The 19,302-nt window shown below is 36.6% G+C and overlaps 2 protein-coding genes across 3 annotated transcripts in view; one reads left to right on the top strand and one right to left on the bottom strand.

The window, feature by feature from the left end:
* The window catches only part of LOC134845710 (superkiller complex protein 8-like), a 201,083-nt gene that overhangs the window by 60,132 nt on the left and 121,649 nt on the right, over positions 1-19,302 (bottom strand). The gene's annotated exons all lie outside the window — the stretch shown is intronic.
* On the top strand, positions 569-17,778 carry LOC134846162 (stomatin-like protein 3). 2 transcript variants are annotated; one of them, XM_063863400.1, is made up of 8 exons: positions 569-761; positions 11,039-11,196; positions 11,399-11,690; positions 13,985-14,223; positions 15,047-15,199; positions 15,555-15,758; positions 16,274-16,408; positions 17,220-17,778. In XM_063863400.1, the coding sequence occupies exons 1-8, from the start codon at positions 620-622 to the stop codon at positions 17,427-17,429; spliced, it is 1,533 nt and encodes a 510-aa protein (XP_063719470.1). In that variant the 5' UTR covers positions 569-619; the 3' UTR covers positions 17,430-17,778. The 2 variants fall into 2 exon arrangements, with proteins under 2 accessions (XP_063719470.1, XP_063719471.1); XM_063863401.1 differs by lacking the exon at positions 569-761 and adding an exon at positions 9,681-10,030.

Here is a 19,302-nt window from a genome sequence, read left to right as displayed (position 1 = left end):
TGAAGAAGCGAATATTGTGGTTATTTTGGAGAAAATTTGAGAAGGACTACGAACAAATGAACAAGTGCACATGGAGAATTGCTTGCGATTGCACAATGAATGACTGTAGAAGCAAAACTTCACTATAGAACGAAAAACTGAAAGGGGGAAACCCCTTGTGCTACGAGCACAAAAGCCCTACTACTACTACTACAAACAAGCTTCGCATTCTACCCCTTTTTTACTTCCAACTTTTTTACTTGATTTTGTTTACTTCCAACTTAGCAGTTGCACGGACACTCGCAGTGATAACGGCGCCGTACAAATCACTACCGATTCGCCGTAGCGCGGCTTTGTTCTGTATCGCAAGTGTTGCGAACCTCAGCTACGCCCCTGTTGTTCCTACGACCGCTTGCTTCATATTAAAAACGCTTGTCGCCAGACTATGAAGCACATTGCAATTGTAGAGTTTGATTTTTTGGATCTAGCTAATTGCTATACTTAGTTTATTTTTTCATTGAAGTGCTTTTGAGTTTAATTTTTGTTCTTACAACACTGCTAATTGTCTAATTTTGTTCAATATCTTTTAAGATTCATTAGATCGATTGCTTAACTTTGTCGCCGTATCAAATAACCAACCATGGCCAGCGAAGGAAGCGAGACAGGTGTACCGACCCCGCTCGATGATGTTGAATCCAAACCAAGCAGTACTCCATCTCCAGCTTCTTTCGAAATGGAAACCGTCAAGACCCCTTTATTGGCTGCATCAAACAATGACCCGGGTGAGCTTCCTAAAATTCAAATTGAGCTTCCATCAATCAAAGTTAAACAATGCATTAGCTGATCTCTCGGGAATGAGTGATGGGAGTTCAATGTAGCTTAGCGCTAAACTTTTACCTCTACTAAGTGCAAAAGCACAACTGGTTCGCCCAACGAATAAGGCCAAAAACCGATTAATCATTTAAAGATTCTGTTATGATTAATCATTTAAAGCTTGTAAAAAGAGAGAATTTTTTACTTTTTCTTTTCCGAAAATCAGAAGGTCAAAAGTATCATAGTAACCGAGGTTACCTAAACATGAGTCCCTTCATCACATATTTCAAAAAAAAAGGAATTTTCTAGATATCGAAGTGACAATGACTAAAAGGAGATGATTAGAATTGATGTGATTGAAATTAAACTCGATACGGGTTACTAGAAAAGAGACTAGAATGAAAACTTTCTCAGGTTTGAAGAAATATTTTGTGAAATTTTAAATAGGCCTCGCGACTTTCGGTTAAATTTCTGTCGGTTTAATGGCCAGTTTGTATCAGGAAATTTGATTATGCGATAGAAAGTGTATTGCAACCGAGTACTAGACATTTTCCCCCGAAAGTAACCACAGAATGGTCAAAATTAGAAATGGTAAAATTAGTTTCAGTGCATAATGAATTCGAATTTCTCGGTCAAATTTTGTCTGGAGGTAATGAATACGCATTGTTTTTGAATATTGTTCCAATTTGACATGATTTGTTTTGTTTTCAAACGGGAAATATTCTGTTTTAAAAAAATTGTCGGCTTATTATTAATAGTGATTGAACGTAGTACAGTGCTTGCTGCTTTAAATTAACCGGACAAAACGAGCTAAACTTGAAATTTAAAACGCGTTTTTCGCAAATTGGGTTGAATTTAGGTGAAAACTTATGAAGACAAAACTTGCTTAAAATTTTAGCAGAATTAATATGGTGAATTTGTTTTGCGAAATTCTGGACTAAAATTTTACCACAAAAATGGGTCATTTTGGCTTTTCGTAGTTAATCAAAAATTACGCCAAAAATACCCAGTCGATCTCAGACATAGTGATACCAAAGTGAGCCCCGTACAAAGCCCAACAAACTTTATGAAGGGTATATTCTCCAAAACATTGTATAAGTTAATCTATTTTTGTTTGATAGACAAAAAAGGTCGTTTTTACTATATAAAACAGCAACTTTTTATTTAAAAACAATTTTTAAACGATTTGCATTTTTTTTTGGAGAATATACGCTTCTGAAAGTTTGTTGGCTATGTAAGGGGCTCATTTTGGTATAATTATGTCTGTGATCGACTTGTTATTTTTGGCGTAATTTTTGATCAATTAAGAAAAGCCAAAATGACCCATTTTTGGGGTAAAATTTTGGACCAGAATTTTGCAAAACAAATTACACCATAATAATTCTGCTAAAATTTTAAGCAAGTTTTGTCTTCATAAGTGTTCACCGAAACTCAACCCAATTTGGGAAAAACGCGTTTTAAATTTCAAGTTTAACGCGTTTTATCCGGTTAATTGAAATCAGCACTACATTCTTATATGGTGCTGATAATTTTTTCCATATTTTTAGGAAGTTTTTTTCAGGCTAAAATATACTTTTTCCCGGTTTGATTTATTATTTTTCACGCTTGCGATAAGCAAGCATTGTCAAACGAATATAGACTATGTTTTCTCGTTCTAGTTTTTTCTAGTTGACAACTAGTTTCACAGAATCACCTTAATCTTTTGATAGCTTGCTTTCTTTTTAAATGAAGTAATTTTTATGAAAAATTGGGTCCAGAAGTGTGTTGGTAAGGAGTGGGGCTATGTCACGAAGGATCAAGCAGTTGAATCCGGGACCATGCTAATTATTCTAATTCGATGAACATAGTTCAAACTCTTAAATAGGTCGCGATGATTTCTCTTTTTTTGGTTTTTTTTTCAAGAAAGTCTTTAAATTTGTTCAGGCTCAAATTTACTTTTTTGCGGTTTGGCGTTTGATTTCTTTTAAAGTTCAGTTCATTTCATTTGGTAAAAGGAAGGCAAATTCCGTTATCGAATGTAAAAGTCACGAAAAACGTGATCGACTACCTGTTTTGAAAATGGAATTTAATTTTCAGATTTTCCAGCGGAATAAAATTTACCCAATGATCCAGTTTTCTCGAATTGGATTAGTTTTATCAAAAAAGTGCTAATTATAAAATTCAAACTTATAAATTCAAAGGGGGTGTAAGGCCATCTATTTTTTTCGAAGTTTTAAAATTTTTTTAAAAACAACTCAGTTTTTTTTTTGCGTTCATAACTCTTTTCCAACTGTCAATTGGCTATGTTCATTTTAATTGCTAGTGTTGTTTAATGATTTTAGGGTAATTGAAACTTTTCTACAAAATCAGTTTTTTTGGGACCAACTGGTGTCTGCTCAAAAATTATCGGCTTTGTTTGTTTTTTATTTATGACAAATGTAATTTACGAATTGAAATTTAAAAAGCGGAACTTTCGCTGAAGTTGAAACATGTACTGATATCGGCCTGCTTATTTTGCGCTGTATTTTTTGCAAAGTCACATTGATTCTTAATTGGCAAAAAGCACAAAAATTTTTCATTTTATGCACCGAAATTTACAGTTTTGCGTTTGAGCATTCGGCAAATGAAAATTACTCAGCTCCTTGATCTTTTGGTCTCAATTGGACTGTTCTCCCGCTAGTTGTAGAAACATTGGCGGCCTTCGCAAGCTAGAACGATTGCAACGATTCGTCGCAGGCTAGATTGTACCTGATGAGAATATTTCACAAAATATGATGAGGATATTAAACAAAAAACACACTAGCGTCTATTTAGTGTTTTGTTACGAACCTTCTTTTTTTTCTAATCTTCCTCTCAAATAAAAGTGTTCATTAAAACTGTTCATTTCTTTGGAACTTTGGCTCTTTTTCCCCACCTCACGTAAGCATGAATTTAATGATGTAACGAGGGGTTTTACAAGGCTAGGTATGAAGACCAAATAAGATTGTCGTAGCCTAATTAGTCCGCATGTCAATTTTTGTAACAATAAGACAATGTGAACAGGGATGAAAATTCGCAAGTGGGGGAAGGAAAAAGAGCCGGAACTTTACTGTAACATTCGAAATTGCATAGCATCTGTTCTCTGCTTTATTTGTGACTCGTTATTGGATATTAACTACTAAGCTTCTGTGGCTGAGTGCTTAGGTGTGAGACTCTTAATCTCTAGGTCGGAGGTTTGAATTTCAGACGTAGCTGAATTTTTTTGCTAATTCGAAGCTTATTTCTACTTTTTCTGATTGCACTTTGTATAGCTGCTTTTTGTCGTGTTGTCGCTAGTGTTTGTATATTGGGTAGTTTTAATTGAGTTTCGTATTCTGTTCAATTTCTTTTGAATTAGCGTGGTGTTTAATACTTTAACTGAAGGTTAGTTTCATATTTTCGATTTTATTTATATAAAAATTTTAAGCCTTCTCATGTGTTTTTGTCGTGATTTGCAGATAACTATTTTCCGGAACAGTTTTAGAAGACCGCAAGTTTCTTCTGAGTTGCAAATATGTCGATTTTCTATTATTTTGTGTCTCAAGCTATCGAGCTGTGGTATTGGACAATCCCGTCAACGAATCTAAACACAAATATAGAATAGAACTGAAACAAATGTAGACATGCTCAAAATCGGTCTGGGTCAGGTATGCCAACTGCAGGGCGAAAGGATTGTGATTTTGTCTCTAACAAGTTTTTCGATTATTAGAGTTTTTCCAGTCAGTATTTTGCTTGAAAAATCTCTAAAACCTTTCGGCCCGCTATTGGAATTTCTGTTGGCGTATCTGACCCGCAGATAGATTTTGAACATGTGTAAAAATTTAGGTTCCGTTTAATTCGAATTTTGTGTTTAACGTGGTTGTAACAAACTCTGAATTTTTATCATTCCCCTGAAGTAGTTTTTTTGCTTTCAATTAAAATGTGCATTCGACCTAAAGGGTTTCGGCTTACCTTATTTCGACACAGTTGTCTGATATTGCTTCGTTTGAAGGGCGATAAAAATTTTTTGTTCGTGTGGGCGCTGGGTTGGGGGTATCGAGTTTTTAATTTTTTCTGCTGACGGGCGTCTATCCGTGTGTTTGGCTTAGCGACCGATTCACACTTCAAAAAAATAATCAACATTGGCAATTGTCTGACAAAATTATGAAATTTGAAGATCATGAAGATTTTTTTTCAAGATTTGGCTTATTGGTTTTGGTCTAATTTTTTTCTGTCGGCCAACTAATATGTCTGAGATATATCGCAAGCGGTGCGAAACTCCGCTCCGCCTCTGTGTTAAAATTAGAATGGCAGTATAAGAAACTTTTTCAAACTTTTTTAAATGGATAAGGAAATTGAACCTCAGAGAGTCCTCCTAAATGCAGCACGTAATTTTTGCTAGTTGTGATGAGCAAAGTGAGTTTCTACTTAACTAGGCCATTTTTTCCCAAGGAAAACTGAAAATTTAATCACGATCATTTCATGATTTGGCTTTTTGACCTGAGATTTTTTTGTAAGTTCATCATCTAATTCATTGAACAAACGAAAAGCAAATAACTCTATCCTATAAGAAAATAGGTCTAGGATGCAGTCCCCCAGGACAAAGTTCCCCAGGATAAAATCCCCAGGATAAAATCCTTCGGAATAAAAGTCCCCATAGGGTTAAATCACCCATATTTTAACTTATCATCTACGGAATGTAAAAGTATATGTTTGTGGCATTATGAATTGAGTTTTCAATAAAAGCTACTTCAATTTGACTTCCATATAAACAAAAGACATGCATCGCCATTTTGACTTGACTTTTTAGAAACTTGAATTATCCAACTTTCCTTCGACTTTTTACAAGAGAGTGATTCTATCACCAAAAATAACAAGCCAAGTGGCACAGTCAGTAAGCCCATAAAACTAAATCAAGTTGAGCCATTCGGCGTGAGTTCGAATCTCAAAGAAGACGTTTCGAACAAAAGGTGTTGAATTTACCCCCATGGGACAAAATTTAAGTTAACAGTTGTGATACCAGCTTGCGCAACATGTGTGACTCATTTTAATCCCCCATTTAGCAATTCAACAAATGGCTCCGGATGAAATACTTCATTCATTTTCTAGAACACTTGCAATTTATTTAGAAGCAATGATTATCAGTTGAATAACAATGCAAAGTTAATTTTGTCTCGAGTAAAACAGGGGGCAAAAGGTCATATACAAGAATTACGCCTGCTTTAAAAACGAGAGTCAGCCAACTCAGTGCAATGGGAATGCGAACTAAGAAGATCAAAGCAGAAATGCTAAGCCAGTATTTGGACATCAAAGAGAGAGTATGTAAAATGTTCAACACATGAATATGCGCACGGGCCCGATTTCGCATTAATGGAAATATATGCAATCAATGCGAAAACCAAAAAGGACGCGGCGACCTGCACAGACGTCTCTACGCACCAAATTACTTTCTTCAGCATTAGTAAACGCGACATCTTAATGTTCCTCGAAGATGCATTTAGTCCCCAACATCAAAAGGAAAGTCAGACGAATTTGCCAAGAAAATAAATGCCGCCCACACATCCCAACTGGTTTCGTTTTGAGCTACCAGTCAAGTATATGCAGACACAAAATGAAGAAGATTTTCTTCGAGAAGATTCAGTGGTTCCGGTAAGCGTAAAGCGATACTTGGTTTTTGCCAGTAGCAAAAATATTGATTTTCTCAACAGTTATGGAAGCTGGTTCATCGATAGAGCATTTAAAAGCTGACCAGAAAACTTCTACCATGTCTACACAGTGCATTGTTTTGTTGACGGCACAACTTTCCCCTGCATTTACGAACTCCCTGATAAGCGACAATATTTATACAATGCACTCTGGTCCAAGCTAAAGTCAAACGTGAAAGCAGCAGTTTCTGTTATGATGGACTTTGAAATGGCTTCGATAAACTCCGTGGGGGACAATTTCCCAGAAACCAAAATTAAGGTTTTTTTTTCATTTTTCTCAATCTATCTACAGAAAGATATTTGAATTCGGTTATGCCGTTCAATATCGGGAGGACAAAGATTTCAATTTGTCCAATTTGTTTTTTTTGTACCACTCCCAAAACCACAAAAATCACGAGGTCATCTAGCAAATCTGCGACCCATCATTCTACTGAACAGCACGCACAAACTGCTATCATTGATTGCACTGGAGCTTATCAAGCCTTTGATAGAATTACACAGAAGAAGCACAGTGCGCCTATAAAAGCGGAAAAGGCACAGGCTACATTGTTTGGTACCAGGGAATGCTGTTGAGCATAGTAGTGAAGAAAAATGGCACTTTGAGAAACTCGGCATAGACATGTCGAACGCTTTCGATATAATAAAGCGGAACACAATTCTCGATGTTATCGAAGATGCAGGCGGGAGTTGAGACGATTTGGGAATTGTGAGGATACTTCTAGCAGACACGCGGCATCAAGTGAAGGTCGGCAAAAGTTTTTGAAAATACCATTGACAGTTTCCAAGGAGACTATCTTTCTGGCATCCTTTTCATTTTGTATCTAGCTGACGCTTTACGTCTGGTCCGTTCCCTTCTCAGCAGACCAAACCCACCTTATAGTGAGTGCTCTCTCCCACTGGAATCTGAATACGCTGATGATGTCAAATACATTTTTTGAAGATTTTGATCAACTGAGTAGCATTAACACTACATTTGTTGAAGAATGCTTAGGAAAATGGAACCTCATGATGAATGCAAGCAAAACAGAACTCACAAAAGTGTATATCGCTACCACCGAAAAAGACGAACATGGCAATTTGATTAAAAGCAACGAAGAGTGGCACAAAAACAAATTGCTAGGATCTCACCTCTGCACAAAGTCCGACATCCAGCAACGTATTAACGAGGGAAATGTGCGCTTGCCTCCTTCAAAAAGGTTTGGCAGTCTAGAAAAACTTGACCCTCGCAAAGAGAATCAGAGCATACGAAACCCTAGTGGTCTCGACAATGATGTACAACGCAGGCAGCTGGGCTGCGGCGTCAGAGTACCTACAGAAGCTGAATGTTACACAAAGATCACACCTCCGATTCATTTTTAACAAGTGGCCTAACCGGATATCTAACGATTCCATTTACAAAGTATCGAAAACAACTCCACTTTCATCTCGCATAGAGAAACTTTGTTGGCGTCAGCTCGACCATATTCTTCGTGAGCCTGACATTTCAATGCCGAGATTTTCCCTGTATCTTGCTTGCTGTTGTTAGCAAGCAATTTCCAGGAAGAAAAGGGTGGCATCGAAATAACTTACTAGACTCAAGCTCGATTTGTCAAGTAAAAACTAAAACTTGAAACTGAAGATATTCAACTGATCTTTAGTCACGCGTCTGATCTCAAATTTTGGAACTGGCTTTATGATTTTGGGTCGACTGACCAAAACTCTACGTGGTCATACGTTTAGTTTTGTTAGCAGTAATTGATGATGATACGCCTCTTGGCTGCGCTTGATTTTGCACCGCCACTTCATAAAGAAGTTTGGTACAAAATTGTGATCAAGAGATACCAGAGGACATACAAAGTTACTTTGAGGATACTTTTGTCGGAAAGTAAAACCGGAATGCCTCACGGAAGGCCAGATTCCACAAAGATATGTGGAAAGTCTATTTCCGTACAATTGACGACCTGCCATGAGCAAACAAAGCTCTTGAAACGTTTCACCACAGTTTTGAGTCGATGCTGCAGATGTCAAAGTCAGATATCTGGAAATTCGTCGAAGCCATCCGGAGACGTCAATCCTTGCAGGCCTTCACTTTGTCTCAGTTGCAGTTGGGAAAGAGAGTGCACGCGAGGAAGGAAGAGAACTTTGGGCTTAAAAAACGCATAGTATGTTCAGCGGCTAGTTACAAGGAGATTGACTATTTGAAAGCTATCGCTCTTAATTTATCATCTTAATTTAGTTCTATTTTTGTTTTAGTTATGTTTATGCTTCTACTTTAATCTTAACTCTATTTATGGTCACTAAGTGTAATTTAATTTTCAGAGTTGCGTTTTTGCTTAACGATTATGTGGGGGATATTAAAACAAATAATGGGGGATTTTGTCCTAGGGGGATTTGGTCTATTGGGGGGTTATCTCCGGTGGGATTTTATCCTGGGGGATTTAGTCCGCGAGCGTAAGAAAATAGAGAAGCAAGAAATTGCGCTTGATTTGTTATTTTTTAAGTTGGTTGGTTTGGAGGTTTACCAGCATTAAGAAAAAAAATTTATTGATCCAGTTCTCTAGAATTGGATATGTTTCTTTCTACAAAGAGTCAATAGCTGAAGATTCTTGTTAGACAAACAAGAGGTTTTTGAAATTCAAAGATTTCTTAATTGATTTACATTTTGTGAATTTGGTTTTATGAGGTCCGACTCTTTTGTCATGCTTTTTAAAAATTGGACTATTTCTGCATCGGTTTTGATCTCTGTTGTTTTCTAATCTACGGTTTAATAAAAATTTGTTCTCTTTTTTTTCAGTTTTCTCTTTGTCACTTAAAAAATCAATCAACGGAGACTTGTGCTCTAAACTGTCCGAATATACGATCTAATACGATTACCATATGTTGGAGTGTGTTGGATGTGTGATGCACTTTATTCAATGTTTTGAGAAATTGGCAAAACTAAAGTAAGATCAAATTTACGAAAGTTAGGGAAACACGATTTCTGTTTGAATTGTTTTTGAATGAAGTGGTTTTAATTTATTAAGGTCCTGTGTTACAGTACCCAACTCATGAAACAGTATGGATATAGGTAATGGCGAAAAAAAAGTACAAATGAAAGCTCGTTGTCGTCATCGTGCATGCATGCCCTGATGAGATTTTGCTTTGATAGTTAAAAGGTAATTCAAGTATGCTTATTTAGTTGAAAGGTAATTCAACTTTTCAAGTTTTGTGCGGTTCGTTAATTACTTTGTATTTTGAATTGGTGGCGAGTTAAACTCGATAAGAGACGCAGTTTAGTTTATATGTCATCACGTGTTTTAGCATCGAAGCTACATCCGTGACGCATGGTTATTTTTATTGCCTTGCTTTTGTACAAAAAACCACGGCACGTCTTATTAACAAAAACTTCCTTAGCTTAGCTTGCGTTTAAAATGCGCACGCATTTTTTCTTATCGATATTAGTACCAAATTGAAGCATTTTCTGAGCAATAAAAAGTGCTATTTATATTAGTGGATATTCAATTGCAAACCATAATTGACTATTGAAGTGTTCTCAGTAGCTCTTTCATCGTTTCAACAAATTGTGAGATCGTCGTCAGGTGAGGTGCTTTTATTGAGGAAATGGTCACTACTTTGTAGTCAAGTTTTTAATTAAAATTTTTCTTGATAAGGAAATATGTTAAAGCAGCAGTGATTAAGGAAGCTGTTTGAACTTACAACTCTTTAGAGTTTGATCAGTAGAATTTAATACCGTAGTGCAGGGGCAGATTATGGGAGATCCACAGTCGGCAGACCAACCCTAATCTTTGCGGCGCGAATATGTACTAACGCAATTTTTTTATTCCAATTTTTTTTAAAGTGCCGAAGAACATCTGCTTGGCGCAGAAAATGTAATGTCGTCGCGTTGCCTTAGTGTCGCGTTGTGTCTTTCGTTATATCACAACCTAAGGATTTGCAAAAAAAAAGATTTTGCTGTTCTGACTGTTTAGGCTGGCAATGTTTTTGTTTTTGAAGTCTTAACTTGATAGTTTGAATAACAATGCGGTTACTCGCTCCTAAATGAACTAGCACAAAAAGAGATCCTCTGTTTCTGTGGGCTAATTGATTGGCTTATTAAAGACTCGCTTTTCAGTTTACAGATAATTTTGGACCGGGTTTACCCAATTTTACACCAGGGCTTGGACCAATATAACATTTTTTAAAAATCACCAAGTGGAAAGGAACTTTGTGTTGTTTCTATACTTGCAAAATGAGGTACAGCAAAAAAGTTTGAAAAATGAAGTACAGCAAATAGGGTCGACTGCTAATCATATTAAATTTTTTTCGAAACAACACAAAAATACAAAGTTCCTTAGCTAGCAAGATCTTAGCTAGCATTTAGTTTCTCCGGTCACACGCATGAAATAATGACAAGGACTAAATTTTGAAAAAAATCGAAAAGCTATAATTGAAAATCTATGCATTTTTTAAAAGTTTTTTTTTTCATAAAAAGAACCTGTAGTCAGAAACTTCGTTAGTATTTACGCATCAAATGAGTATCCTTGTTTTGACTTATTACTGAAGCCTTTTTGTTGGGATTTGTGTCTTATTCTTTTTTGTGTGTTAAGCCGAAGTGATCAAAGTGGCGACTGCGGAATCTGCAGCAGATACTGGGGCTGCCGGGGGAGGTGGGGGAGATGCAGTGGCTGCTGGAGAGCGGGCGAGTCGTAACCAGACCCCACTGACCCAGAGTCATGTCGAGGTCACTACACCTCCTATGCAGCAGGTACAGTTGCAGCTAATTTCAAATAAACTATTGCATCAAACACCATACTGAAACTTCTGAACCTAGTAGTTGTTTTTATTCGGTACTTTCTACTTTTAACCAACATTCGCAAATTATAGAATGCTGTTTGAAAGGTCTTAATATATCAGTGCATAGGGAAATTGATGCCAATTTTGTTGGGCTGAGAAATATATTTATTAAGGGTTCGAGTGGATACCCAAATCAACAGGCTGGAGCAGGATTCCCTTATGGGCAACAAGGGGCTCCCCAGCAGCAACATTACCCATCGGGAGCTGGCTATGGCTATGCAGGGGGAGTATCGGGCTATGGGCAACAACCTGTGTATGGGCAACAACCTGGCTATGGACAACAACCTGGTTATGGACAACAACCTGGCTATGGACAACAACCGGGCTATGTACAACAACCAGGGTATGGACAACATCCGCCTCAAGGAAGTCCTTATGGAGCACCGCATGCACAAGGTGGTCCTAGTAAGTGGTAATTTACTACACGAGCAATGCTTGTGTTATAGTATGAACTATTTTTTTTCCAACCTAAGTCGCAAATATTGTTGCGACGCAAATATTGTTGCGATAAAACGTGTTCATTTTGAAAGTAATCATTTTGATCAATAACCAGCTATTAAGTACAGCCAATGCTAAGGATATTAACACAGACTGTTATTGTTCCGACTTTCATAACGAAAGTAGCGGAATACTTGTGCTCGGGGTAGTTTTTTCTTCAGACAAATTTTTAACTAGCCTATTTTCATTAGCTATTTTTGGCGGGATTTTTTATATTCAAAGTTTTGTTGTCCTGAGCTTAAATTTAGAAAGAAATTCCAGCTGTGATCATTTTTCGTATTTTATGGGGGTTTAACAGTTTGAGACAATTAACGTATGCTTTTTGTATGAACCTTGTTAACGGTTGTATTGTTGAAGCGCATCAATACTTGGATCCAAACATTATAACATACGTCTTTTACAGAGTCATTGATCGTAGTGGGAATTCTATATCGTTCGTGCTGATTTCTTGTTTCAAAAGTTGTTCGCGCTCAAATTTGATTTTTCGCTGTTTAGGCTTGTTATTAGCAAGCGTTATCAAATCGGAATATAGACTTTTTTTCGGGATAACAACTTGCTTAACAGAATCACGTGTAACTTGGTTCATATCGAGTTCAAACTTCTACGAGTCCGGCTTTTAGCCTGAAGGTGAACAATACGCATGAGGCGGCAAATGTCGTGGGTTTGAATCTGACCAGGTTTTTTCCAAAAAATATCAGCCTATAGTTTGTCTGCTTATGTTTTGCCGGCTTATTGGTCACATCGCAGAATTGATTTTCTTAGGAAATTTTCAATGTAGTTGCTTTTAGTGTTCTGAGTTCCTGCAATTTTACACTTACGAATTTTAGTGAGCGTAGTATAAAAGTACGACTATACTTTTTTCTAACCTAATTTGCAAACATGGGGGCCATTTTTGGGGCAAATTTACAGCTTTTTGAACGCATGTGCTTTGACATTCGTTTAGAAATAAGTTTACACAAATGATGCATTTCTCATTGTTTAAATGAACCGAAAAAAGCTATTTGCTTCAAACAACAGTGCAATAATAAGAACTCGATTTCAGAAATTTTCCAACTCAATATATCTTGCAATATTTTGGAAATGTTTAATTTTTACATAGTTTGGTTCTATGTTATCGAATTTATCCAATGCAAAGTTAGCGTGGATGCCTTCAGTTTGTTATATTCCAAATTATTACCTGCCAAAATTTGTCTATTTGTATTTGGTGACACTTTTGCTGCATTGCAATGGCAATTGATTAGCATAAGTAGCTGCTTTATTGGTGATTAGTGTTTGTCGGTTGTTCAGAGTGCGTGACCGAACTGGTAGGACGCGAGACTCCAAATCTCGAGGTTGCAGGCTCGAATACGATGTACACTTTTCCAACTGTTTTTATTATTACCCTTTCGATAAGCAAAGGTATTGCAATCGGGTACTAGATTTTTTCCCGTAGAGAATTGTCCTCATTTCTCGACGATCTCTTTTTCAAAGGATCTTTTAGTTTAAGGTTGTTATCATCTTTTCAAATTGCAGGTTGTAATTATCTTTTCTAAAAAGTCTGTGTTTTTCGGGTTCGTAATTTCCGTCCTAGTTTTTGTCGGTTCATTTTCCGTCTTTTAAATGATTTTTTATCTGCCAGGTTTTTTTGGGTTGTTTTCTAAAGCATGGGTTTTGTTCCAATATAAACAGTTTTTTGACTGTAACTGAAATTTACTGTGTGTGATTTTGAGTTGTTTTATTTTTGTTTCGTTTTGTTTTTCAAATATTTAAACAGTTTTTCAAATGCTTAGGGTATATCGACTTAGTCAACTTATCTTGCGAAATTTCGAGGGCAAAAAATACCCGTTCGGGATTATGTGTTTCGGTTTGAATGGGTCGTAAAAACTTTTAAATTTTATAAAAAATTTCATGACAACCGTTTTGTTTTCGGCTCAACAGGTTTCGACACTTCAGTTTTTCGCCTTTGTTGCCGCTTGGTAATTGATTTCCATTTTTACGGGCTTTTTATGATTTTCATCCGATACAAATATGAAGTTTTTGTTGCTGTAGTTTCTTAACTCTTGTCAAGAAATTTTTTCCAAAATAAATGTTCCTAAATTTTTTGGCTTCTGTCTTTTTTCATTCACTATTTTGTAGCGCAATTTGTTGTTTGCCTTACAACTGTTGCGAAGCTCCGCTTCGCCTCTGTGTTTAATTTTTTATTATCTTATTACTATTTGCAGCAATTATGCAAATGGAGGATATTCAAAAACCGGGTCCCAGTTCTGGCGCAGGTGGGGGAGGAGCTTTCATCCCTCCATCAGGTGGCCCAGGCAACAGACCCACTTCGGCAAACACGACTAAGAGTGAAGTTCCGGTTTTGGAGGAGTCGGAGACGGAAGTGGGAGACATGATCCTTGTGGGAATCTCCTACATTATTCTGGTCCTCCTCTTCCCACTGGCTATTTTCCAAGCCATCCAGGTACACATTGTTTTGAGGTGTCAGTTTTAGCCGGTGATATTGTTTATGAGCATGTAGCGGTTTTTAACTTTTCCCCCTCATTTCAAAATTTCAGTTTTCATACTTTCAAAATTTACCTGTTTTTATGAAAATGCGTGATTTTACGATTCGATATAAAGTATCAAGAACAAATCTGTTGTAATTGTTAGTTTGTTCACTGCCAAGTTTCATCGCATTATGACAACGTTTGAGTAAGTTTTCAAAACTGAAAGTGTAAAGTGGAGAAGGGATTGGAAAAGAGTCACGAGCGATCAAAATTTTGAAGAAAGTTTTTGCTCACAGTAGAGGTATGTGCGTCTGATAAATGCCAATATACAATGAATGAAACTTAGACAACCCACAGCAAATGAGTAATCAGATTGATCTTTCAAAGCATTTTGTGATGCCGATTTGCATGAAAGTTGAATCTTGACCATGTTGATCACTACATTAGCAAGAGCTTATAATCATTTATCCACGAGGAAAAGGACTAACATACGAGCTGTACAGCTCATCACTGCGAGCCGCTCTTGTGCCCCTGTTTAAGAACTACATGCATTTTTTGTTATTTTTCTGGGCTGGATAATGTTGCTTCACCCTCAAGCAACGAGCACGGATCATGGTGGGCCTGGAACATCCGACCTTTCGATTGAGAGGCGGAGACATAATCACCGCTCCCCTTAAGAGCAATTGTCTTTGATAAATGCATGGTCTTCGCACGGTCTAAAAATGTATAGATCACTAGTTTAAATGCCTGCATTCTTGTTTAAGTGATCTTGCTGCCAACAATGTTTTTGTGATGTAGGTGTTGAACACTTACGAGCGTGCAGTGATCTTCAGACTGGGCAAGATCAAATCGAAGGAGACACCGAGTGGCATCGTGTTCCAGTTACCCTGCACTGACTCAGTCACCAGAGTAGATGTCCGAACCAGGACCATCAACGTCCCACCTCAGGAGGTAAACACACTGAGAGTCTGTGTAAAAGAAAATGGTGTGTTCAAAGCTAGAAATTGAACTGATAATAAGCCAGATTTGAGTCAGTGTTTCAGGAAAATCTTCTGGTGTATTTTTTCTTAAGTGAGAGCGAATGTTTGGTAGAAAAAGTTCAGCGACGTAGTTAAGCTAATGCAAAAAAGATAACGTGTAAAATAGTGTGTGCTTCAATATGTCAAGCGAATTTTGTTCTATTTTTTGTAGCCATTGAGTAGGGACATCTTATCATCTTGCCCCCGACTTTTTCTGACTCAATTTTTCAGGGAAAAACGGTTGTTCTTGGATCTTATCACATCTATATCATGTATTTGTTTGATAGGTGTTGACAAGGGACAGTGTGACGTGCAGAGTGGATGGCATCGTGTTCTATGAGGTCATTGACCCGGTCAAGTCTGTCACCAAAGTGGAGGATGTGGCCCAGTCGGTGGCCCTGTCTGCTCAGACTGCTTTGAGAACTGTGCTGGGCTTCAGGACTCTGCCGGAGATACTGGCAGCTAAAATGGCCATTACTCATGACATTCTGGTATGAATGATCAAAACACAGATTACACGGAAGGTTAAGTAAGATAGAAAGTTGCGAAAATTCCTGAAGCACTCTTCAAAATCATCTGAAGACTTTTGATGCCCTGAGCTCCAATTTTAAAATGTGAATCTTTTGCGACTTTTTCGCTAAGATAAAATGGTTTGGAAAATGCTCATTTGAGACAATAAAAGGAGCGATGTATTTCGTCCAATTAAAGCATAAGCGGCGAAATAAATCATTCCCATAAAATTGCAAAGTTCATTGATGTTCCTTCAACTTGCTGTTTTTTTGATAATTTGCAGCTGACTGTAAGATTTGAGTCGAGACTCTTAATTAGCAACTGTAGCATCGATGTAGAATTGTCATGAAGTTTAAGTTATCTTCTTTTTAATGGAGATTTCTGGCGAGGTTGGTAAGTAATATCGGTGGACATAGAAAATTTGAATGAGGTTGTCTTAGCGATGCGACGTCCTTCAATGTAACATCAGTTTGACACTGTACTGTCAAATGTATAGGAAATAGTGGAGGAGCGTGCACATAACTGGGGTGTGAAGATCCTGCGAGTGGACTTGAAGGACATGATTCTAGCGCCACAACTGCAGAGGTCGCTGGGTGCAGAGGCTGAGAGCACCAGGGCTGCCAAAGCACAGGTTGGACAGATCTATTTTTAAGATTCGATGAATTTAGTTCAGACTCTTAAGTAGGTCGCGATTTTTTTTCGTTTTTTTTTAGGAAATCCTAAAATTTGTTCCGGTTCAAAATTAATTTTTCGCATTTTGACTTTGGATTTCTTTTTAAGTTCAGCTGATTTCTTTTTGTTAAAAGGAAGGCAAACTGTACAATTGAACAGCGAAAGTGGAAAGGTCACGAAAAACGTGATCGACTTCTAATTTCGAAAGTGGAATTTAATTTTCAGATTTTCCAGCGGAGTGAAAAATTTACCTATTGATCCAGTTTTCTCGAATTGGGTTAATATAATCAAAAAAATGTCAATCATAAATTGTTATAGAGCTTTAAGGGCATCTTTTTTAAAAATTTTTTTTTGAAATTTTGAGATTTTTTCAAAAAAATAAATCAATATTTTTTTTCTGTTTTCTTGCGTTCGTTGACTCTTTTCCAACTTTCTGAAGGCTATGTTCAAAAATCACCATCATATTTCAGTTAGACTGACCGTGTTATTATTTTCTTTTATACGATTACCAAATGAAAGTAAGACCGTTTTTATTTTTGATCATCATCGGAGCTGAACGAATTTTCTGATAGTATCCTTCATCTTCCATTTGAAAAAATTGATTGTTAGAAGCTTGTTCAGTAATATCAGTTAGTTTGGAATCAATTAGTTTTTGCTATGATGAAAAAAAGCATCGATAGTCCGATTATGCACCAAATAACCCCAATAGAGATGTCATAATTTCTGGTGTATTCATTGTGATGCTCTAATATTTATGTGTTCCGCTGCAGATGATTCGAGCTGATGGCGAGCACAAAGCGGCAGAGATCTTGTCCAAGGCGTCGAAGATCCTCAACGAATCGTCTGTAGGAGTGCAACTGAGATACTTGCAGACCCTGGGTCAGATATCTGGCACAAAGAACAAAACGGTTGTGCTGCCACTGCCCCCATCTCTGGCTGAGCGCGCGATCAGGGGACTGGTCAGCACTCTGGCTAAATAGATAGAAGCAAGGGCTGACAAATAATTGAACTAAAGGATGTTGAATCAATTGGAGAATTGTAATTAATGACTAAGATTGGCAAACTGGAATGATGAATGTTTGAATCTAATTATAAAGAAAAATCAGCCTATCATATTTGTATGTTGCCTTTGCAATAGTTTGACCTTGTTTGTATTAATTTGTGGCTCCCACATGAAAAGTATTTTCTGTAAATTTTACCCTGCTTTGTAAAACAAATAAGAGACGCACGCAGTTCTTTTTTAACTTCCCTTTTGACGTTGCTTTGTGAATATCTAGATTAATTATTAGAGTAAACTATTGCACCCATCGAATATATTTTGACTAAATAGCACATTTTTCCTGGTGAGACAAATGTCTGGACTAGTTGCCAGCTGAGTAACAATATTTGAGTGATACTTACTTAACGAACTGGGTTTAGTTATAGCACCGACACTAGAAAAGAAGCCCGGAGTTTGGATTCAGGAACCTTTTTGTGGATACGAATGTTTTACTGAACGAAGTGATTATTCGCCAGGTCGTGTGGGTAATCAGTTTTTCAGCAAGAGCTTCAAACTTGATCACGCTTTGGTTTCTGTTCTGGCGGTTTGAATTTTGATTAAGTGTCATTGAACGTACTGAAGACACTAATTTAGGTCGTGTTGATTTTTCAGGAAAAATTTTAACCCTTGCGATAAGCAAGGGTATTGCAATCGGGTACTAGACTTTTCCCGTAATTAATTTTGTTCACATATTTCAGCTTGCATGCAGTATGTGCGTCCTATTTTTGCTCATAGGTCTATTACTCTAACTGTGCATCATTATTAGTGTTTTTTTTTCCTATAAATTTGCAGTTCAAGTTTTTTAAATGATTTTGTTTTGGTATTCTTAGATTTTCCCGACTTCGTTGCTTTCGGTTTACTTTTTTGTCGGCTTAGCTTCCGCTTTGTAATTTCTTTGAACAATGTTTTGACCAAATTTATCGCCTTTAATGTTCACCTCTTTTCGATAGTTTGGTTACTGTTTCCTTCAATTATTAATTTTTTTTGTTTCTTTTTAAGAGGTTAAATGTAAACATGGTTTACACTCTATAACTCCCTGGTAGAAAAAAAAACGAAGAAATTTTCTGTTAGAAACTTTTTTTGAATGTAATTTTCAGCTAGTCGGATTATTGATTTCTGGTTGTTTCTTACTAAATATTCGTGGAGCTATTCTTGGTTTTATTTAGTTTGGTTTGGTTTGTTTTTGATTTATAAAGTTTCTTTTGAAATCTATTTAACAGCGTGCTGTTTTATGTCAAAAGTTTTCGAAAAAAAATCCTACATATTGAAAACAATTCAAAAATTTATGAAAAAAATCAGCATTTTCCGGATTTCTTAGCTATTTTGATATGACTGTTTTGTCTACGAAAGAAATCGTCCGATATTTAAGAGTTTGGTTCTTTCCGGCTGAAGTTTTTGAAAAATGATTTTTCGTGTTTTTCATTTCATTAACGGGCGTATTTTTTGTTGTAATCGATTTGTCAATTTTTCATATTTGATAAGTTTGATGTTTTTGTGATGTTTTTATATATTTTTCAAGTTTTTGTAGGTTTTCTGCGAGTTTTTTTTTGTGTCATTTTTTTTTAACTTTTGACGTAATTTTTTTTTGAATTTTGGTTGTTTTAATTTTGTTCTTCATTTTAAGCGCAGTTTATAGTTTATAACGAATAGGGCTTTTTTATCCTCTATTTTGCTTGTAGGACATCCAGGTTGTTTGGTTGTATGACTTTAAGCAAATTTTTCGAATTCAATTAGGATTTTTTTGATCATTTGACCGAGTTTTTTCTTATCGTTTCCATCTATTTGTTATGAGAGAGAAATGAATGGAGTTTGCT

The sequence above is a fragment of the Symsagittifera roscoffensis genome, chromosome 5 (assembly GCF_963678635.1).
Source record: "Symsagittifera roscoffensis chromosome 5, txSymRosc1.1, whole genome shotgun sequence".
In the NCBI taxonomy this organism is placed as follows: domain Eukaryota; kingdom Metazoa; phylum Xenacoelomorpha; order Acoela; family Convolutidae; genus Symsagittifera; species Symsagittifera roscoffensis.
The sequence above is the reverse complement of the archived record's forward strand: the minus strand, read 5'-3'. Positions and strand labels throughout refer to the sequence as shown.

What these genes read in the sequence shown, in the direction of transcription:
- LOC134846162 (XM_063863400.1), top strand. Translation starts at nt 620, where the DNA reads ATGGCCAGCGAAGGAAGCGAGACAGGTGTACCGACCCCGCTCGATGAT. An exon ending in GCATGCACAAGGTGGTCCTA is followed by an intron (nt 11,691 to 13,984) that starts GTAAGTGGTAAT and finishes TACTATTTGCAG; the next exon opens with CAATTATGCAAATGGAGGAT. An exon ending in TCAACGTCCCACCTCAGGAG is followed by an intron (nt 15,200 to 15,554) that starts GTAAACACACTG and finishes TTTGTTTGATAG; the next exon opens with GTGTTGACAAGGGACAGTGT.